Source organism: Rissa tridactyla, chromosome 16 (genome assembly GCF_028500815.1).
Source record: "Rissa tridactyla isolate bRisTri1 chromosome 16, bRisTri1.patW.cur.20221130, whole genome shotgun sequence".
Lineage (NCBI taxonomy): Eukaryota > Metazoa > Chordata > Aves > Charadriiformes > Laridae > Rissa > Rissa tridactyla.
The window spans coordinates 8,701,830-8,723,698 of NC_071481.1; the positions used below are offsets into that span (position 1 = coordinate 8,701,830).

Consider the following 21,869-nt stretch of genomic DNA (forward strand, 5'->3'; position numbering starts at 1 on the left):
GGACAGAGGAAAAGAAATCCCTTGGGATTTCCTCCCGTCAGCTCCCAGCTCCATTCAGAGCCATTGGGGGTACCGTGGCCTCCCTGGACCCGCTTCACAGTCTCCCGTTGAACAAGATGCCGGAGCAGCGAAGGGGGAAGGGGGTTTGCATGAGGAAGGGGGAGCATGGTGGGAGCATTGTGTCCTCCGACCGCTCTGGGCAGCCGCTGAGGAGCTTCTGTAAATCAGAGTGGCCACTGGAGCTGCTCCAAAATCCACCCGGTGCCCAGGAGCATGGTACAACTCCTGGGGGACGCAAGAGTGTCCCGTGTCCCCTTCATATACTAATGGGCTTTCCCTGCCTTGAGCTTAACTCCTGGGGACGTTGCCACCCCGTCGCCACCTGCCCGTCCTCTGCGCCGCACCTGGCTGCACGCGCTGGCCGTGCTCCATCACCTCCCGCGGCTCGGCCAAGCCCAGCCGTGCTCTGGGATGCTCAGCGTGTGCCTTAAACAAATAAACGCAATTGCGATAGAAGATACCGAGTGCCTGACGCTAGCCTCGGCTTAAACACCTCCTGTTTGCAGCGCTCCGGCATCGGCAGGAGCTCATGGCTGAGAGCAGCCACCACGCAGGTCCCCAGCTGGCCGCCGGAGGAGACACGTCCCTGCTGGCACGGGACACTGCGGGGCTCTGGCTTCGGCAATAAATAAAGCAAGCAAACAAAACAAAAAAAAACAAAAAAGGCAACAATGATCAATTTTTTTTTAAAACTTTAAATATTTTTTTTTTTTCTTTAAAATCTGTTTTTCCTCTGGGGCTCTGTCTCTGTAAAGAGCTGTGCTCTCCCTGCAGCAGCTGGGTTACGTCCTCAGTCCTGGCCATGGGGCAAGGGAGAAGCAGGGTCAGTTAGAGAGGGGACGGATGGGCGCTCCCCTCCCTGCATCACCGGCACGTGTGGATTTCCACCACCCGATGGCAGGGTTTGCACTTGACGGAGCAGCACCAGTGGAATTTGCAGCTGCACCTTTCCACAACCTCCACTTCGTCCGTATGAAAGCCCCGGCCGCAGCACATCAGCTCGCAGCCGTCGATAGCCTTGGAGGTCTTGTTGCACTGCCGGCCGCTGGTGCCCAGCACCCCGTTCTTGAGGTCGTGGTCGCAGAAGTCGGGGCTGGAGTCCAGGTAGACGAGGTCCTCGTCCGTGTGCGGCTTGAACTGGGAGTTTTTGGGCACCAGCACTTTGGTGGATCCGATCTCGCTCTGCTCAACCTCGGTGGCGCCGTCGAATTTCTCCTTCAGGACGTTGCCCACTTTGCGGAAGGGGGGCATGGCTTTCCAGCACGTCTTGAACTCGCAGGAGCCTGACACGCCGTGACACTTGCACTCCACGCGCATGTTGTTGAGGATCGCCTGGAGGAACAGATGCAAGGGATGAGCTGGGACCGTGAGCGTGGGACGGACACAGCGAGGAAGGTGCAACACAGGGGCCGCGGAAGGGTTGGCTGTGCAGGGAGCAGTGATGACGTACGGGAGCGGATGGGGGTGAAACGAAGCCAAAAAGGCTCAAGCAATGGCCGCAGAGCCCAGCTGGGATGCTGCAGGGCTGCACCCCCTGCCCAGGATTCCCCCTCACCGTTACCTTCCTCCCTGCCTCGTTGTTGTGGAGGTTCATTAACGCTCTGTTGGAAGAAGCCCCTTTGCTCCTCTCGCGGACGTCAACGAAGGACTGCGAGAAGGCCACGCCGTAGGCGATGTTATCGGAGCAGCCCGACCACTGGAAACCTAAGGCAGAGAGCACGGATGAGATGGGGGACAGCCAGCCGGCCTTGCTCGTCCTCTCCAGCCCTGCTCTCGCAAAAATACATCTGACTCTTCCCCCGCCTCTTCTCTCTTGCTACCCACTAGGCTGCGCTGCCTAGGGGACTGGGGAGGCTGGGGACTGTGGCCGTGGTGGGGGGGATGATGGACAAGATTCTTTCCCTGCCCCATGGATGATGCTCCCAGATGCCTTTTGGAGGGACTCACATGAACTAACAGGAGTTGTTTCTTTTTTTTAAAAAAAAAAAAGCTTTTCCCTCCTTTCTGGATGGCTCCAGGGTGGGCGTTTCCATGCTTGGCCCATTTTTGCCTCCCCGCTGAGCCGTTCCCCGCCCCCCGCCCCCCGGCCCCCGGTGCGTGCTCACCCTGCGGGCTGCCCCCCTGCACCGTGCGGTCGCATCCACACTTGTCCAGCTCGCCGCTGCTGCAGGCGCGGGTCACTGCGAAGGCCACCCCTGCCGAAGAGATGGCATAGACGAACGCTGCCTCCCGCGTCCCTGAAACAGCACAAACCATGGTGGGAAACGTGGCACGTGAGAGGGCTTTCTGGAGGGTGCGCGGCCAGGTGGCCCCTGGTGGGCTGTTGCGCCTGTCCCTGCTCCTCTTTCCTCCTAACTGGGTCCAGTTCTGGGCTCCCCGGTTCCAGAAGGACGGGGAACTGCTGGAGAGGGGACAGCAAAGGGCTACCAAGGTGCTGAGGGGACTGGAACCCCTCTCTGATGAAGAAAGGCCGAGGGATTTGGGTCTCTCCAGTCTGGAAAAAAGACGGCTGAGGGGGGATCTTATCAACGCTGATAAATACTGAAAGGGGGGGTGTCAGGAGGATGGGGCCAGGCTCTTCTCAGTGGTGCCCGGGGCCAGGACAAGGGGTAACGGGCACAAACGTGACCATGGGAAGTTCCACCTAAACATGAGGAGGAACTTCTTTGCTGTGAGGGTGGCAGAGCCCTGGCACAGGCTGCCCAGAGAGGTGGGGGAGTCTCCGTCTCTGGAGACATTCCAACCCCGCCTGGAGGCGTTCCTGTGCCACCTGCTGTGGGTGACCCTGCTCTGGCAGGGGGTGGGACGGGGTGATCTCCAGAGGGCCCTTCTGACCCTATGATTCTATGATTCTAATGCTGGTGTTGCACATAAACCCCCTTGAAAAGCTGGTCTGGAGACCGGCTCTCGGCAAAACACGCTCTGCAGGGCTATCAAGTCAAACCCTTTGCTCCGTCCCTTCCTCCCAAGGTGGGGTCCCTCACACAGGACACGCATCCTCCCCGCTCCCGGGGATGTTGTTTGCTTGGTGCCAAGCCTGGACCGGTCTCAGCAGAGACCCCTCGGTGCTGGGAGACCGGCTGCAGTAGGGAGAGCCCTGTCTTGCAAGAGTGAAGGAGCTGGGAGCTGCCCCACGAGGTTAAAAACACGAATGCGATGGGCAAATGATAACCCGGTGGTGGGGGAGATGCAAAGGCTGCGTTGCCAGCGTGGGGAGAGCTCTCCAGAGAGACTTTCTCGCCTGGTGCTTGCAGGGCGCTTCTGCCGTGAAATCCCTCCTGCATCCAAAATAGTCAGCTGCTTTCCACATCCAGGAACATCCCCTGCCCCTGCAGATCCTTGCCATCCTCTCACGCGGGGGTCCCGTAGCTCCCAGCCCCTCCCAAATTACCCCGCAAAACCCCACTCCGCTCCCAAAGCTCCTTGCAAAACTCGGCTGGTCCCCAGGGTGCAGCCCCTTCCCAGCTTTCGCGTCTGCCTATGCGGTGCCGCACGGTTGGGAAGCGCTCGTTTGGGAAGTCAGGGGACATCCCTGGGCACGAACACCCAGGGCGGCGCGGCCAGGGACCAGCTCTTGCAACACCCAAATCCCCCCCACCCTCCGAGGCCGGCTGAGGATACAGCCCCTCCGTCCCCGAGCGAGGAGGGCTGGCATTCGGGGTAGTCCCATGGCAGGGGCAGAGGGGGGGGATGGCTCGCGAGCAGACGTCACCCTGGCTTGCCGGTCGGACAGAGGGCAGCTACTTTGGTGGCCCAGCCGTAATCTGGCCCGGGCGGCAGCGGCTGGGGAGCACCCAGCCAGCGCGGGGACTGAACCGCCTCCAAGTTAATCGAGGTTAATAGTAGGATCGTGTTGGTCGGTTTGTGCTGTGGCTGCCTAAAAAGAGACGACTTTTAGTTTCTGGTATTTCTGGTATTTCCAGTCCCTGAACCTTCACAAGAAGGGATCTTCACCCCTGTGTTGAGGGGAGGGAAGTCAAACAAGGAGCCGGGGCAAGGAGGGGGGGGACGCGTAGGATTTGGTCTATGGAAAGTGAGATGGTGCACCAGAGATGGCAGTGGCACCCGAGGGGAGGCAAGGGCCGCTTCGGTGGTCTCCAGGGGTTGCAGAGGGACTTTCCCCTCCGTCTCCGCACCCCGATGCTCTGGGTCCTTGCTTGGTTCGGTCACAGCCCCGTTCTCGCGGGCCGCCTGCCTGCAGCTGGGATCCGAGGGGCTGGGGGGCTGCCCTGGCCGTAAATCCCCCCTGAAGGCTGGCAGCTGGGTGGTGGCAGGCGATGATGCTCTCCTTGGAGGGTCCAGCCGCCGTGTGTTTTACTCGCCTCGGGCGGCAGAGGGCTGTCCTCCCAAGGTCTCGCCCGCAGACGGCTCGGCTGGAGAGTGTCGCGCCAGTCTGGCAGCGGTCACCGCTTCGGCACTGCCCGGAGAAGAGACCGAATACATCCAGCGTCCCGCTGCAGCCGCGGGCTTGGAGGGGCAGAGATTAGACCGCAGGGTGACTTTAAGGCCCTGCTCGAATTCGGCGTCTCCTTGTAAAAGGTGCAGAGCTCACCAGCTCAGCCGGGCTGGTGCCTCCAGGCGATGGGCACCCGCTGCGTGAGAAAAAGGCTTGGCAGAGGAATCGCCCAGCAGCGGAGGAACCTCAGGGGTCTGGGTGTGCTGCCCCAACGCAGTCAGAAGAGCCCTGCTGCAACGCCTGTCAGCCCCAAGGTCCAACACTGGGCTGTTCCCTGCTCTCCCCAGCTGCTGGCTCAGGGGCAAGCAGGGAAAACCCGGCCGCAGCCCCCCCCCGCCTGCCGCTGTAGCCATTCCCCCCGCGCCGCAGCACCCCGGGCACGTCTCCTCCCGGCTCACCTTGCGTTACCACCTTGCCGAAGACGGGCAGGGTGTCCAGCGTGGAGCAGTTCCAGCGGCGGTTGCGGAACTGGTACTGGCACTCCTCGATGGCCAGCTGGGCTCCGCGCCGCACCGAGTCCATCACCTCCAGGTTCCTCTTGCACATCTGCACCTGGCGCTGGATCAAGCCCTTCAGCTTCTCGCAGGTCTCCTCCTCGGAGATGCTCCCCACTGAAGACAGCTTCGCCAGGTACCTGCCGCGACAGCCAGCACAGCTGGTTAGGAGACGAGGGTTGGGGGAGCACGAACCCGCCTTCAGCTGGGACGCCCTGCACCGCAGCAAGCGAGGAGACCCGGCCTCTCATCCCCTCCGCAGCCGAGACCTGGTGCCCGTCTGGGGTCACCTTAAACGTGCCACTGCGGTGGCTCCACAGGATGCGTTTTTGGCCGGCAGGGAGCAAGCCCAAGCAAAACAACCATCCCTCTGCAGCCCGGTCCCCCGTCTCTTGGGGAGCCCGGCTGCTGGCTCCCCTTTGCCTCTGTTGCCTGCAAGCAAGATATTTTCGGCGTTGTCTGAATGTGCCCGGTCAGGTCTCCTGAGTACCGGCACATCCAAGTGCTACTAGGAAAAGCCAGAGGTCTCCTGAAGTCAGCCAAAACAAGCAGGACAGGCGCTCGGCTGCCAGCTCCAGCTGCCACACGGCTCCCACAGCGTGGCTGTGTGCTCATCACCGACAAACATCGCCCTCCAAACCACTTCCCTCCTGGAGCCTGCTTTTAGCTGCCCCGGCCCCCAGCAGGCAAGGATGGCCTCTGGGAGCTGCCAGCTTTCCTGTCGCTTGGGCTTCAAGCCGGGCTTGAAGTGGGGAGGACAGTCAGGAGCCTGCCGTGGGCAAAACCGCACACGCTGGGCACCTCCTCCACCAGCCCGGCTTGTGACCATGGCCATGAGGTCTTTGCTGACCTGGAAAAGCCTGGCCCTGCGTGGAGGTGACCACGTGCTCCGCTTTCCATCGCCCCATCCTCAGCAGGAGGAGTCGCAGAGCTGCTCTTGGGTGGGAAAGGGGAGCTGCCCCGTTTAGGGGCGAGCACCCTGCAAGCTCTTGGCATCTCCCCACGGGGCACACGGGCATGACGGTCCATCCTGCACATCCCAACCCACCGAGACCGGCATTCGTGTGCGCTCGCCCGTTTCCCAGGTCCCTCCTCCTGCCCCGGCCTCAGAGGGGTTTTAAGGTAGACCCTCGCAGCTCGGTCAGGCTGTTGGATCATCCCAGACCCTCTCTCCGGGCCCGTGCTTGCGCATGCCCGGCTCAGACGCCCTCCTTCCCGCGGCTGCTGGCACCCGCTTTAAGTGACGCTGCCACCCGTTGGAGCCCCCTCCTGCTGCGGAGCGGGGACGTCATCCCCCGCATTGGACGGGCGAAACTCAGGCTTGCACCCGCCGACCACGCCGAGCTGTAATGTCCTCGGGAGCCGCCAGCATCGGCTCACGTTGCTGCCTCGCCCGCACCAAGAGATGCGAGTGGCCGAGCGAAGGCTTTTTTGGAAACCTCATTCCTTGACTCTGCATTTCCCAGCCCTACAGAGCCTGTGGGTTTTTTTTTTGTTTGCTTGTTTTTTTTTTTTTTCCTCCTCCTCCTCCCAAGTTGCAACATCCTGCTAAGTATTTTTCCTTTGAAGCCCTGCTCGCCTCCGAGAAGTGACTGTGCAAAAGTGGCTCCTGCTCCCTGCCTGTTCCCATGTGTCCCAGGAGCCGGATCTGCTGACTTCAGCCACAAAATCAAGTTGTCACAGCCTCTTCCTCCCATTAGCCCTGCCAGTCTGCCCCAGGAGGAGAGAACAGGATTTTCTCTTCTGTGCATCAGCAGAATTATTCACCAGCTTGGTTTCACGCTTACGACTGGGGGGCCGTGGGAGACGGTGAGAAAGCCGGCTTGGCTTGCAGCGTCCGTGGGGAGTCTGCGTGGCTGGCTGTCAAAAGCATTCAGCTTTCCTTGTGCGTGGAGATCACTTGATGCAATGCCTCTCAGACAGCGGGAAGTGGCAGGCTGCCGTGCTTTCCGAGCCAAGTTCTTTTCTAGCCTTTATACCAGCAAAGCATCTTTGCCCCAGGCTTTCTGCTCCTCCAAGGGCACAGCCCCGTTTGCAGAGGACCGGCCGCCCGGCTCCCTGGTGGGCTTGCCTTGGGATGCCCAGAGCGGCCAAACCCAGGGCTGTCACCTTTCTGCCGGACCCCACACCGCGTGTGAGTGTCCCCGCTCCCCGTTCCGCAGTTGGGGACACGGGGCGTGACACTTGCTGCTCCCGCATCTCGCTGCGCTCGGCTGACGCGGGATGAAGGCAGCGGAACTCCCTCGGGAGCCTGGAGGGTGTTGGATGCTGAGCAAACCCGGGGTGACCGCGACAGCCCCGTCCCCTCCCGGGCCCAGCCGTGGTTTCAGTTTGAGCGTGGAGAAGCTGATGCACAGCCGAGCAGTGAGATTCGTCCCAAGGCACCGCGGGTCAGTTGATCAGTTTGGAGCCTGGAAGCCAGAAAAAAACAGATTCTGCCTCCAGTACTAACCCCTCGTGCTGATTTGGCTTTTCCCCCCTCCTGCAACGTTTATCGTAGCAGGGAACCGGCTCCTGCGAAGCACCACGGCCGGTCCTGCCCGCGGGTCGGTGCCCGCTGCGACTGCAGGCACCTTGGCAGGAGAGAGCCGTCCATTAACATCAGCTCCGCTCAGGATGGCGGGTATCGTCTCCTTTTTTAATACATTTCCCAGCTCGGTGGGTTTCTCCAGGCCATGGGGAGCTATAAATTCAAAGCACACACGAAGAAAACCGTGACAAGAGCCTTTCAAGCCTTTCCAAGTAGATGCGCCTGATAAGATGCCTCCCCAACACGCATTTAATGCTGTTCGGGATGATAAAACGAAGGCTGAGGATGCTTCAAAGATAGGTACAGCTCTCCAAGAACAGGTCTAGTAATTTGTTTTGCCAGGCAGGCAGATGAGATGAAGCTATCCAGAACGGTGCTCTGGCCTCTCTCCCCCGTGACAGGCCCTCTCTGTGCCCTCCTCAACCCGTGTGTGTCTGCCCCTCCTTGGGGTTGGAGGCAACGATGCCTAAAATGCCGTGGCCCCGTCGGACTTCCAGCATACCACCGGTCTCCTACGTCCCACGAGTACCATCACTGCTTTCCAACAGGGGCTTTTTTTTTTGTCGGGGGCGGGAGACTGCCATCCTGGGGACTGGTCCAGGAGGGATCCAGAGGTTGAGTCAAGGATGCAAGGAAGGATCTTTGTGGGAAGGCTTTGAGGCTTTCACGTGGCATCTCTCCACAGCACATTCAGAGGCACCGAGGAGGACCATCTCACCTCTTTTCCCCTCTCTGGGTGAAAACTCTCTGTCTTCTCACCTCTCTGCGGCAGCTGAAGGGCGAGATAAGAGCTGGGAAACGTGCTCTGCCCTCACCAGCACTCAAAGATGCTTCCACCCCACCACTCGGAGTGTTTCTCAGGGCTGGGGAGCCCAAGCAAGGTACCAAACCCATCCGCAGCATCCCACGGTCACCATGGAAACCCGGCTCTGGCACTGCGCCTGGTCCTTAACGAGGACCTTGATCCAAACTTCATTTTCCTGGTCTGAGATGGTAGGAACCAGACAAAGCCTTCGTCTACCTCCACCCACAGCAAGACCAGCACAACAGGAGGAAACCCAACAGTTCCTGCCCTCCGCGAGTTCTCGGTGCAGATCTCCATCCTGATACCGCATCCCGATCGCTGGGCAGAGCTCTAGGTTATGACTTAATCTCACGCGCAGCCTCAAAACAGCCCTGCTTGTGGAAAAAAAAAACCAACCCAAGTAATGGCATATTTTCTTCCTTTTCCAAGATTGGGCAAAGAGTGTTTCACGGGGTGAGCTCCTGCCCCAGCCATTTGTTCAAGTTTTGTCTTCTTGCTTCATCACGGCATTGATGTTTCTTTTCTCCTGCCTTTAAGACCGGACGACTCACTCGCAGAACAAGCTCCCTTTTAATAAAACTCACCGATTTAAGACAAAACTGATGGAAAGCCCTTTTTTTTTTTTTTTTTTTTTTTCCATCCACAGTACAGAGATCGAGATTGAAGCCCCGTAATTTAAGCAGCTGCAGTTGATCCACCCTGCGAGATGGTTTCCTTAAACCTCAAACCCAGGGGAGCTTTGAAAAGGCCAGCAGGGGGGGAAAGCCCCTACTTAAATAAAAATGACGACAATAATTTCAGGAGGAAGGATAATTGGTGGAATGACAAGAAGATGTTGGAAGAGCCACAGTGGTTGGCAGAGAGAGACAGAAGGAGTCGGGAGGGGATTCCCTGCCATGGGATGGTGCGGAAATTTGTCAAATTCTCAATAGAGGTCAGGGAAGATGTAGCAGGTGTCTTGGAGAAAGCAGAAATCTCTGGTGTTTTTTTTTTTTTTTTTTTATTTAAACAAAGGAGTTCTAAGTGTGAGAACTCTTCGCATTGTCTCATATGGGGAACATTTTCCTGAAGGTGGTAACAGTCGGACCCAGGCCAGTGGTATCACTGGTGTATCACCCAGAGACGCCGAGGAGCCAGATGAGCTTAGAGGCTTCACCACATCCAGCAAACACCCGACCTGCCTGGGATACAAAAGGCTTGTTCAAGTCTTGAGCTGCAGAGATGCTTCAGCCCCGCTCCTCTCTGAGGAGCGGCCCCTGCAAACATCCCCCCCTGCTCACGGAACGGCAAAGTCAGCCTGGATCAGCCGCGCGTCTCTGTGCCCCTTTTGGCCGGACGTATGGTCAGAGGATTGGGACTGCCTTGTGCAGAGGGGTTTCCTCTGAGGAAGAAGAAAAGGCTCATTTAGGATGCAAAAAACAAAAGTGTATGGAGATGGACAGAGAGCTGCATGAAGAGAGAGGTATGGACCAGGCACCGCAAGGAGCCAGCCAGCGGCTGTGGAGAATCACAGAATGGTTTGGGTTGGAAGGGACCTTAAAGATCATCTAGTTCCAAACCCCCTGCCATGGGCAGGGACACCTCCCACCAGCCTAGGCTGCTCAAAGCCTCATCTAGCAAGAAGGGGAGAAGAGAAGGGGATCATTTCTTCCTTGTTGCTTCCCAGCAGAGAGAAGGCATGGGGACTGGCAGGTCAAAGGATGCCCTAGGTGGGCACATCCTTTCTCCTGGTGTCCTAACACACCCCCTGCACCAACATGGCCGAGCTCGTAGGTGTCACGCACCTCCTCGGCATGGTTCAGAGGGTCTGCCAACTTGGGCGTGTTTCTGGCAGGATCTGCTGGAGACCTGCAACCTGCGAGGTTGCCCTAACCCAGCTGATGGCCCTGCAGCAGGACACGCCAATGTAGAGGTTGCCCAGAGAGGTGGTGGAGGCCCCATCTCTGGAGACATTCAAGGCCAGGCTGGATGAGGTGATGCAGGGTGAGCAACCTGATCTAGTTGAAGATGTCCCTGCTGACTGCAGGGGGGTTGGACTAGATGGCCTTTAGAGGTCCCTTCCAACCCAACATATTCTGTGATTCTATGTCCCTCCCAGAGGCCGGGCACCCTCCTCCTGGGATTAGGTATGGTGCCTTTCTAGCCCTTCTAGGTGTAAACCATGATGTACAAAGACCTCACCTGAGAGCACGTCTGGTTTCTTCCCTGGAAGAAGAGCAGCTTAGTCCTTCCTGTCACAGTTACTGCACAGTTCATCTCTTGGCTGAAACCGTGCTTTTCACACCCTAATCTCCACCTCCAGCTAACAGCTGCCCAAACAGTCTCCTGGGAGGAGGCATTGCCAAGCTGACCGTTACGTGCCTACAGACCCGAGCGTCCAGCTCCATCGCCTGAGCTCAAAGGTGAGCCCACAGCTCAAAAACCTGTCCCCCCCACACCTTGGGCCCTGCACCTAACACCATGTGCGCCTAGCAAACACCCGTCTACCCCTGCACGGACCACGGGTGGTGGCCTGCCTCCCTCATCACCAGTCTCTGGGGACAGTGAGATGGCCCAGCTGCTGGTCCTGAGCCAGGGATGCTTCTTGGCTTCCTGAGCATCCAGGGGCAACATATCCACTTTGCGATGGAGAAGATCGGGATGGAAGCTGGGAAGACCGGGATGGAAGCTGGGAAGACTGTAAGAGCAGCATCCACTCTAGAAATCCACTTTGGATGTGTAGGAGACGCTGCATCTTCCTCTGCAAGCCAGCAGAAGCTGCTCCTGGGCTCCAGTACAACAGCAATGCCTTGTTGCAAGAGGAGGCAAGTGCAGGCCACGGGGCTGAGCTCTGGGGGAATTCCCCTCGTGCAGCGCTTCGGGCTAGACCTGGTCGGAAAAATGCTGATGGGCTTTTTTTAGTTTTGATCAGAACTTGCAAATAACGTGGCAAGAGAAGCCTTCTGCAGGGTTAGTTTGATCTCGCCCAACTCGCAACAGGCCCCAGGCTGCTCTCCATCGGCCAGGAGACTTGATTGATTTTTTTTCCCTGAGTAATTTCGTGAAAGCACAACACTGGCTCCAGTCCCGCTGAGCCAGCCCGATCCCGCACGCCACCTTCCCAGCAGCATGGCAGCAGCTCCTGGAGAGCCTGGGGGATGCTGTCGGGGGTCACCCACAGGCACGGGGGACAGACGAGCATGGGGATGGAGCCAAACAAAGGTTACCCGCACTTTGTGCCCAGGGCAAGTTCTGCCGTGCCAGCAGCATTGGATGACTGAGATTGCTGCGGACGCACGAGGCTTTCAGCTTTACGAAAAAAAAAGAAATAATCACCAAGTATCGTAAGAGCCAGCCATGGTTGCACTCGTAAGGAAATACGCAAGAACCTCCTGGAAACTGTTAACGTCCAGGATTGCTCAGCAATTTCATCATTTTAAGAAAGCCCAAATAAATGGCTCTAATGCATTTCTCTCTATCCGCAAGGATGAATTAATTGAGGGGACAGTAGCTCTCAGCAGAGTAACATAAACATTTTTTTTTTTTGCTGCAATGCAAAAGTCCAGTTCTGACTCATGGAGTCGTAGCCAACCATTGCAAAAAACAAAAAAGAAAATAAAAAAAAAATCTGCTTCTTGCTGTTGCTTGTCCTTGGAGCTGATCCGGTTCTGCACAGCCTGGGGTGCAGGGTGGTTTGCTCTCACTCATGTCCATCCTCCCTGGAATAAGGCTCTGCTGCTGGAGACCGGGGCGCAGTTTTATTTGAGGCTTCCTTGGGAAAAAAAAAAAAAAAAAAGACAGAAATGCCCGGCACCGCCGAGGAGGCAGAGCACGGATCCCTCCTACGCCCGGGCGAACGCAGCCCTGAAATCTTCCTGCCAGACGGGACCCGGGCCCAGAGACGAGCCGAGCTGGATGGAAGCCCAGCGCCGAGGCTGGCAGAGGTCTCTTGCCTCTGCGGGATGCAACCCTTAAAGCCGATCCGCTTTCATCGCTGAGCTAAAATCGGCCGGTCTTGTCAAAAGCGGCAAAGACATAAATAAATAAATAAACAAACAAAAATAAGTAAGTATTTCCAATGGAAGCTGCTGGTTTCACTCTGTCCCCCGTCCCTTGGGGAATGGGTGTCACTGGTTGCAAGCACCCTGGAGGTCCCCAGAGCGACGCGAAGGAGCCCTGGGCACCCTGGGAGCCGCTCCTCCAGCCCACAGCGGCGCTCGAAGCGTGGGACATCCTCCATCAAAGCCGAGGGGTGCAGCCCAGCATCCCGGCTGCCGGAGCAGACGTGACTTGGGGAACCTTGTCGACGCTGCCCTCGCCCCCCAGGATGAGGAACGCGGGGAGGGGAGCGGGGCTCTGCCCCGGAGTAGCTGCACCTGCCGGATCGGCGGCATCCGCCGGGAAAAGGCTGGACCGGTTCCTCGCCAGGTGGGAAATGGGAGGGTCGCAACGACAATGCGAAGAATCTCGTACAAAATTAAGCCAAGCCAGGGTCAGGGCGAAGCGAGCTCTCCCCGTTGCCAAAGCTGGGGAGACTCGCTTTAAAAAAAAAAAAACCCCAAAAAACCAAACATTGAGTCTGGTTTAAAAACAGAGGGATGGAAGCGCGGGACCCAGGCGTGCTTCATCTCCCGAATCCTCTACGTTGCACAATGACCCAAACCAGCACAAAATGAGCATTCAGGCTGCTCTTGCAACATCCCGGCTGCAGAGCTGGCGGCGCTGAGCGCGGGGAATCGGGCCCCGCGTTCGCAAAGCACCTGGTGATGTTCAGATGAAAGGGGGCCGGAGAAACCCGAACTCCTTTTATCCCTCCCTCTCCTGCCCTCAAAAGTGGTTACTATTCGAGGGCAGCCGCTTGGCCAAGCTTGTGTTTGGACACTTGCGAGGTCTTCAAGCTTTCCCCGAGTGCCCAAATTCAGGGTTTTTTTTTTTTTTAGAGGGTTTAAAAGCCCATCTGTGCTCCTGGCCCTTTAAGCCAAGTCTCAAGCCCAGACAGAAGTTTTAAACCCCTGGAAACAGGGGGTAGACGGAGCTGCTGGTGGCACACCCTGCTCCGCAGCGGCACAACCGCATCTCGGACTACCCAGCGGACGCACGGCGAGCCTCCTCCAAAGCCAGTTTTAGCTGCAAGAGAACGGAGGGAGGCTGTAACGATTCCCAGAGCTTGATAACCAGGGGTCTGGCCCGTAAAGGACCCCTGCCCTGTTGTAGCCGATGCTTTCCAGGCACTGGGAATTGACTCTCATCGTTCAAACCACCCGAAAAGCTGCGGGTCACGGCAGCCCCGATGCCGTGTGCGGTTAGCGGTGGGGGCGGGGGGGGGGGGCTTCGCATCCACACCCCTCTTTGCACGTTTTCTAGTTCACCTCTTGGGGCGGACTTCCCTCCCTCCCAAATAGATAAATAAATGAATAAACGAATAACTAAACGCCTGCTCGCCCCTTACCTCCCACTGAACCCGGAGCCCGGCGCTCCCGTGCCGGCTGTGGAGAGGTGCTGGTTGGGCTGAAACCCTCTACAGAAACACCCCCAGCACCGGGATGGTTTTGGACCACTGAGAGAACGCGCTTCCAAATTCAACCGCGTTCCCTGCGCGTGCAGGTTCAAGAGCCGGGTGGAGTCTGTGAAGCGCGAGTTGCTTTGGAAAGTAACTCGGCTGTTTGCCATGTGTAAAGGACACCCCGGGACTCCTCCAGAGATAAAGGAGAAGCCGGAGGGACCTTCCTGTGCACGACCAGCGCCAGATCTAAAAGGCAGTAACTGCAGCCCTTCGTTTAACTTTACAACTCCATGCCTGAAGAGGCAGGAGGAAAAGCTTTAAAAGTCTCCGAGCCTCCAAAGGCAGGAGGAAGAGCAAGCCCGAGGCTTTCACGAGGAGGGGGAACAGAGCATCTCTTCAGATTCGGAGAATAGAGGTTTTTCTGGATAGGCAGCAAGCCAAGCAGCGACTCCCAACGCTCAGACACTGAGAAAACACACCTGAGGTTTGCTTCCCAACCGGAGAGAAAGTAGTTTGGTCTGTTTAATGAAAAGATTTGGCAGAGCCCCTTCCAGCTCAACGGTCGCTGTTGCGGAGCGATCCCTCCGAGAGACACCTACGCCGTCTCCCTTTCCCGTGGGATGGGCTGGCTCAGGGGACACCATTTGCCTGGCCAAAACGAGCCCTTCCCCAAAAAGCCAGGCTTACAGAAACCCTTCAGCTCAAGTGTTGCAAGCGGCGTCGCTCCGAAGTGCTGGGGGAACGCGAGTCCGGACAGGTCGAAAGAAGCTTTAGAAGTCGGGGAGGAGGGGGGGGAAGGAAAAAAAAAAAAAAAGTAAAAAAAAAAAGTCACAACCAAGCTTAATCACTAATCCAGCAGGTTTCTGGAAAAGCAAACTTCACCGCGCGCTGCCACCCAGCGCACACACCTATGTGCAGAAATATGCGCCCGGCGAGGCTGGGTCCAGCCCCGCAGTGCTGGGCGCGGGCTGGCAGCGGCTCCGTGACAAAGCAGAGCTCGCCGGAGCCCACACGCGTGAGGCTTCGCGAAGACGTACGAGGCACACTCATTCCTCGAATATCTGATAACTCCTGGGATCCTTCTAACTCTGTTTATTGCCTCCGGCAGCCTTTGTTTCTGATGTGAGAAGATAAACAATGGGAATTGTCTTAATCCTAAAGGCAAAGAATAAAAAGCACCGGAGCGGGGGACGATCCTTTTATCACGATACATTTGCAACATCAAAAAAAGCTGACACCCCCCCCCCCCTTTCCTTTCAAAGGCGCTGAAATGGATCTGCTTTTCCTCCCCTGTTGGCAGGAATGAGCCCTCCGCCCGAGCCCCCTGCGCCCACCCCTCGCTTCGCCCGCACGGACGGCTGCACACAGCCCTCCCCGTCCATTGCGGAGAACCACCCCTCCACCTCGGCTTCCCAAACGCCATCCCAGCTGCCCGCGGCGCCGGGGACCGGGGGGTCCCACCTCTGCCCACCCGCACCGGGCAGCTTGTCGCGCTCGCTCATGAAATCCCCCTCTGCCAAGGCACTTCCCCGTGCGCGTCCCCGGGGCAGCCGAGGCTGCTCCTCTCTGGGGAGCTGCCATCATCCCACAGGGCTTCCTCAGCAGGACCTTCTCCCTGCAGGAAAAAACACTCCCACAGTTCCCAATATACCTTCGCCAGAAGCGTGACAGCTTAAGGGACCACCTTGATAGCTGCTATGATCCACCCACCACTTGCCGGAGACGCGTGGCGCGCAAGTCGCTCCATCTGGCAAAGGAGGAGGGGAGGAGGACGAAGTGCTAATGCATCCCGGGAAGCTACCGATGGGCGAGCACCCTTTCCCCACAGGCAGGAATGCCGCTGACCTGGCGCTTTCCCCGGTCGTAGGGAGCATCCTCCAAAACCCAACCACGTCCCACAGCCTCCAGCGAGCCAAATCTGGAGGCAGGAGAGATGGGAGCCGCATCCAGAGGGCTCCTCGCGTGGGGAATGTGCTTATGGGACCGTGCCCGCCTGGGCGCAGGTGTCAGGAGAGGCACAAGCCAGTCGGGATCTTTCATGCCAACAGCCCGCCCCAGGGGTACCTGCCCCTGCCGATGGAGACCCAGGGAGGTGGGATGGTGATGGCCCACGTTCCCAGCCCGAGAGCGGGTCTGCTGGGTGTATGCACCGGGAACTAATTAGTTCACCGCAGCCAGCGACACGGGGAGCAGGGGAAGCACCATCTCCCACCAGAGAAGATTAATTAGGAGGAACTGGCGCCTTTATTCCAAGTTCGGTGGGAAGGTGCTGTTGGGCTCCATCCCTCTGCCCTGGGGCGGGGGGGGGGGGGGTCTCCCCAGAAGACAGTCCCACCGTCTTGGCAAACACGCAGGAATTTTCCAGAACGATTTCCGCCCCTGTTTACCTTACACATTATTTCAGTGTTTGTTCAGTGGGTTCCTGATGTCACCGGGCTCCTCTGCAGCACGCAGCAAGCCCCCCGCCACCCGTCCTCCCGCCGGGAACTGGGGGGTCCGAGGCACGGGCCGCCCTGCCCGCCGCAAATCCCCGAGGCCGGCGCGCTCGGCCGCCCCAGCCCTGCCAAATCCTCCCCTGGACCGCTGACCATCGCCCGGCACCTCGCCAGACCCCCCGGGGCCCTGCTCTGACCCCGCGCCCCGACCTCCGTCCTCCCCCGGATTCATAACTTAAGGACAAAAAAAAGGGGGCTTCGATACCCAGCCCCTGCCCAGCCAGCCGCGATAACACACGGGACACGGGGAGCTCGGCGGGGGGGGGGGTGGGTGGGCAGCCCTTGCAGCCCACCTGCCCGGGGATGCAGGCTGTGACCCCACCGCTCCGGGGGGGGGGGTCAGCGGGGACGGCGGGTACCCGGCGCGGTGGCGACGGGAGGTTGATGCCCCGCCGGGTACCGGCCAGCATCGGTGCGGGGTGTCGATCCCCGGCGGCACCTGCTCCGCCGCCGCCGCTCCCCGGGGGGGGTACCAACAAGTGGCGGCGGAGGTTCCCCCCCCCCCCCAGCTCCGCTTCCCCTCCCCTAACTCGCCCCGCGGCTACTCACAGCCAGTTGCTGGCGTTGGCCGAGAAGGTGGCGAGGATGATGAGCAGCAAGGAGCGCAGGAAATACTCCGGGCTCATCCTGGAGGGCAGGCAGGGATAGAGCCAGCGGAGCCGCCGCCGGCGGCGGAGCAGGCAGCCAGGCAGCCAGCCAGCCAGCCCCCACCCCGGCCCCGGCCCCGGCCCCGGCCCCGGCCCTCCCCTCCCGGGGCAGCCGCCGCCGCAGGTGGGCGCCGGGCAGGAGCGGCGGCGGCGGCGGCGGGCGCTGCCCGGTGGATGCGCCCGCGGCGGCCGCCGAGCCCGACTGTCAGCTCGGCCGGCCCATCCCGGGATGGAGCGGCGGGCCGGGGGCGGGCCGGGGGCGGGGGCAGCCCCTGGGGCCGCCCCGGCTCCGCCGCTGCTTGGGCGGGATCCGCCGCCGGGGACACCCCCGGGGGCGGGACGGCGGCGGGGAGGGCACCCGGGGGGCTCCGCCGGCGCCTCCTGCCCCGATGAACCACAACCCCCCCCCCCACCCCCGGCATCGCCCTCCGCGCCCCCCCCGCGATGGGTTCGGTGGGCGCGGGGGGGACCCCCCGCGCCCACCGAACCCATCGCGGGGGGGGCGCGGAGGGCGATGCGGGAGAGGGTTCGCTTCTCCCTGGGGGTGCAGGGAGAGATGGGGGCATCCCGAAGAGGGGAGAGGATTGTCCTTTTGTTTTTGTTTTTTGGGGTTTTTTTTTGTTCGTTCGTTTGTTTGTTTGTTTCTTTCTCTCGTATTTGATGCTTTTTTAGGGTAATTCCCGCCGGGCTGCGGGGAAAAGCGGAGCCCTCAAGGATGGGGGGTGCCCCGGGGGGGGGGGGTTCCGAATTGCTGGCAGCAGCCGAGGCGCTGCCCACACCTCCTTCCCCACGGAGGCAGGGCTTTCCCAGGGCCCAGTTTTCGGAGGGTTCAACGCAAAATGCCAGATTTTGGCAGTTGAAAATTCAACAAACAAGGGGGGAGGTCTGGGGGGTGTGTGTTGGGGGGTGTGTGTGTGTGTGTGTGTTTCTACCAGGAGGGAATAACCTGCGGAGCCGGCGGCAGGGATGAGGTTGCAAACCCTCTTGGTACCTCCGCAGGGATGCCCCCGTGGAGAGCATCCCGCCGCAGCGCCCCGGTGATGGGCTCTGGGCTGTGCGCGGGGAAGGTGATGCCTGACCAAGTTATCGAGGCTTAAATCCACCTCTGAAGGTGTCCAGAAAGGTCAACTCTTGGGAATCCCGGGAGCCACTAGCAGCGTGGCTTGTCCAGCCTGGAGGCCAAGAGGTGCAGTGGGGATCCCCATCGCCTCCCCCATCCACCATGCCTCCGTCTATCCCCCGCAGTCCACGTGAGCATAAATGACTTAATTTAAAGCCAGGAGTGACACGAGATGGCTGCTTGCTGTGAAATCCAAGATCCCAGGCAGCCAACAACCGTGCTCCAGATCTTCTCCTGACAGTGTTATTAGTTAGGTCCATTACTAAAACCTCTTGCTACCATCTCTAAAATCTTGCCAAGCTGGTTTGGAGCTATTCAAAATTCCCTTTGTCTTTTCAACTCCATTTTCCTGCTCTCGGTGTAGCTGGGACACACTTATTCAAAGCACGGCAACTTGCACTGGGCTGCACACATGCCTGTCTAAGTGTATTACACCTACTTTAAAATCTCCGCATTAGTTCCCTGTCAAAGCGAGGATTTAATTTCAAAGCGCTTTGACTTATATTCCAGCTCCTGACAGGCGGCAGCCCACCCTCACCTAGTCATTCATCTGGCTTTCACGTCCTTGCTGATTATCCCGGTTGAAAGCGGGATGCTGGCTGCTTTGCCGGTGAATCGGAGGTTGTTGCTGTGAGCCCCGACTGGGTAATTCAGTGCAACTGGAGCTGATTAATCTGGCTCATCGCTCGAGACAAAGCCGTGGCCTTCCTCTGGCTTCTAATCGCGCTGGGTGTTGAGTGAAGTCGTCAGGAAGGCAAGAGCTAATTGAAAGGCTAAGGGGAATGAGAGGTTAGAGGGCCATGGCTGGGCTGGCCAGAGCCACGTGGATCCATGGGAATATAATATTTTTGGGCTTCAGATGCATTATTCCTCCCTCAAGGAGAAACACCAGAGAGCTCGACAGAAGCCCGAGGGGTGGGCACGGTCCCAGATGTCTGCGTGGGTCGCCGGGGTGCCCTGACTGGTGTGGACACCTGCAGGTTGAGGAACATCCCTGGCAGAGATGCTCCTGGTGCCGGGGCAGGCGGAGCTGCCGGCAGGCTCAGGGCACCCTGCGGCTCTTGTCGGGGCAGCCGTGATGGCAGGATGGCGCGGCGAATGCCTGACTCGGGCTGGAAGACCTCTGTGAGATGCCGCAGCGTGATTTCCCAGGGCCCTTCGTACAGCCCCGCGTGCTCTGGGTGATGTGAGGTGCCACTCTGCCCTAAGATGTCCCCTCCCAGCATCGTTTCGCTGGCCCTGCATTAAATGCAGTTTGGGTGGGTCAAGGGGGTCACTGCTCCTCACCCTGCTGGCAGCAGCGGGGGTTGCCGGCCGCTTGCCCCCAGCACCCCTGGAGATTATTCCCCCTGTGTCTGCTCTCTCCTTCCTCCCACTTCCCACCTTCTGCCTGCAACACACCTTCCTTGATGCCTCTCCTGGCCTGGGCGAGGACTTGAAGAGCGTGTCCACCTGCCTCTGCGGCAGGTTCAGGCCTCTGTCTTCAGCGTAGCAGGTAGAGCGGAGGGGAACATGCTGACTTACCCAGCAGGAAGGGAGGTCTATGCAGAAGGCGTGAACGCCGGGCCATTCGCAGCAGTCGCAGTGTGGGATCACGTCCACGTGTTGGGGTGTCCACGGGCTGATGGGTGGGAGCCCCATGCCGGAGGGAAGGCAGATGCAGACACATCTGGAGTGAGTCACTCCGAAGGGAAGTGCAGTGTGAGCCGCCTGCGGAGATGATAACAGCGCAGCAGGGCAGGACGGGTGTTTACGTTACAGCCTCTGCGGTGGAGGAGATGATGAGTGTGAACGGACAGAACGTGGAAATGGGCACTCACCAGGAGAGGGAGGTCCCTTGGCCTTGTCAAAGATGCCCACGAAACACTGCTCAGTTGTTACCTGCAGACGAGACGCTTTCTGCGAGCCGGCCTCGTGTCCGGAAGATGCCAGGTTGCGGTAAAGACTTCAGAGCGCAGCTGCTTTGGAAGAGAGGAAGGCTCGGATCCAGGAGAGCATTTAAGGAGGTACCAGATCTCCTGGCCTGGTGCACGGCTGCAGAGCATCCTGCACAGCGCGGCCCCTCCTTTGCCCCCCTCTCAGTCTCTTGTCACCCTGGTGTGGCTTGGGGCTCAGCGCCTGCTGATGACCCCCGCGGTCCAGGGCGTCGCTCTTCGTTACTGCCCATGTGTTCCTTTAACGAACATCAAAACCCTATTAGATAAGAAGGCTCTCTTTGATGTGTAAATATTTCGGCGGATGGGAAGAGGAATAAAATGCACCTGAGGAGCGTTTCGTAGGCCTGCCCAGGTGCCTCTCTGTTCGAAGGCTGCAGGGAAATTGCCATTGCCGTATCAGAGGCGAGGAAAAGGTCCCGGCGGTGCTGGCAGGATGGGGGTTTCCAACTCCGAGACCAACCTGAGAGCACAGAGCTTGCAAAGATCCATGCAAAGCGTAGCCAGACTCTGGGTTTCAGTGATGTAAACAGGGCTACACCGAAGAATAAGTGCGGGCAGGTAGCACTCTTGCTCAATCCCTGGATCTGAGCAGTGCTATTAGTCATAGAGGTTGTGGGAGATATTTTACGCGTTCTTTTTGACTTTCTGATGCCCCTGGGGCTTACCAAATGGGATTGAAAGTGGGGTAGTCTGCAGTCTGGACGGTGGTCTTGGCCGCGCAATGCGTCGAAGAGCTGCGAGAAAGAGGGGGGCAAAACTCAGGGGTGAATCTGAGGCTGTGGGGGTTGAGGCTGAATAGAAAAAAAATTCTGTTTTGAACTTAATGGAACATAAATATCGGACACTTAGCAACAGTACATGTATTAATCCCGTCCTAGAGAAAGGAGAAGCTGTTCTGAGAGCCTCCATACCAGAAAACACAGGACAATTGTACTCCTTTATAGAAACCTGTGGTTTTTCTGATGAAATTTATTTCAAACTATCCAAACATTTCAGAGCGGCGCTGATGACTGCTCAGAGAAGGTGCTGTATGGGAGCGCAGTTCACAAACAGAAGCAGCTTTGCAAGGATGAAAATTGCTCTGACAAAAGAACTGTGTCCGGGGCATTATAAACAGAAAGCGAGCGGTTGCTGTAACCCGTGCTCACCTGGTCGACCAAACACAACTCGATGGTCACTAGAAAATCAAGACGGTCCTTTTTCAGCTGCAACAGGAAGCCTTCAGCTCCGTGTGGGCTGCGGAGCACTTCAGCACGCGTGCTTGGGGACCTGCATTTATTTGCCGGAGTCTTCAGAGACCACAGGCTCAGACTCTCAGTCCGACCAAATCTGCCGTGCCATCCCCCCGAAACCCGGCGCCGAGGCTGGAAAAATTCACTCCTCTGAGTTTATTGTCAAATAGGGCATTGGAAAAAAAAAAACCAAACCCAAAAACAAAAAAGCGGAGCGGCTTGGGATTTAAGGCCTTTGCTTTTGGATGTTGTCTCCGAAAGCGCCATGAAAGTTTCTCTGGGAAAAATGAGCGTCTGTGGCAAATCTGTGGGTGATGTCCATGCGGGAACTTTAAAACATGGCTGAATATGGTGAATGCTTTCGAACCATACCATTGCAGAAAGAGCCAAGTTTTCCACCAGCCCAATACATCCTTTTTTGCGGGGCTGTGAATGAATTGTCCCCTGGCTTGTACTATCTTCAAAGGAGATTCTATCCCTATTCCAGGCTCCGGGGTTTGAAATATATCACAACTGACTTCTACCGCTCACCCGGGTGCCGTCCAAACCAAATGGATCGTAGCACTGCTGAAACAAATCTTGATCCAGGTGCCGGACAAGGGGTCGTAAAC

The 21,869-nt window shown here is 58.4% G+C and overlaps 1 protein-coding gene across 1 annotated transcript; it reads right to left on the reverse strand.

Annotated features, from left to right (window-relative positions):
• Nucleotides 1-790: 790 nt before the first annotated feature.
• Nucleotides 791-17,017, reverse strand: WNT4 (Wnt family member 4). The gene is made up of 5 exons (XM_054222716.1): nucleotides 16,872-17,017; nucleotides 4,915-5,150; nucleotides 2,166-2,297; nucleotides 1,622-1,764; nucleotides 791-1,392 (listed from the first exon to the last, which is right to left on the reverse strand). Exons 1-5 carry the CDS (start codon nucleotides 16,946-16,948, stop codon nucleotides 925-927), a joined length of 1,056 nt encoding a protein of 351 aa, XP_054078691.1. The 5' UTR covers nucleotides 16,949-17,017; the 3' UTR covers nucleotides 791-924.
• Nucleotides 17,018-21,869: the final 4,852 nt, after the last annotated feature.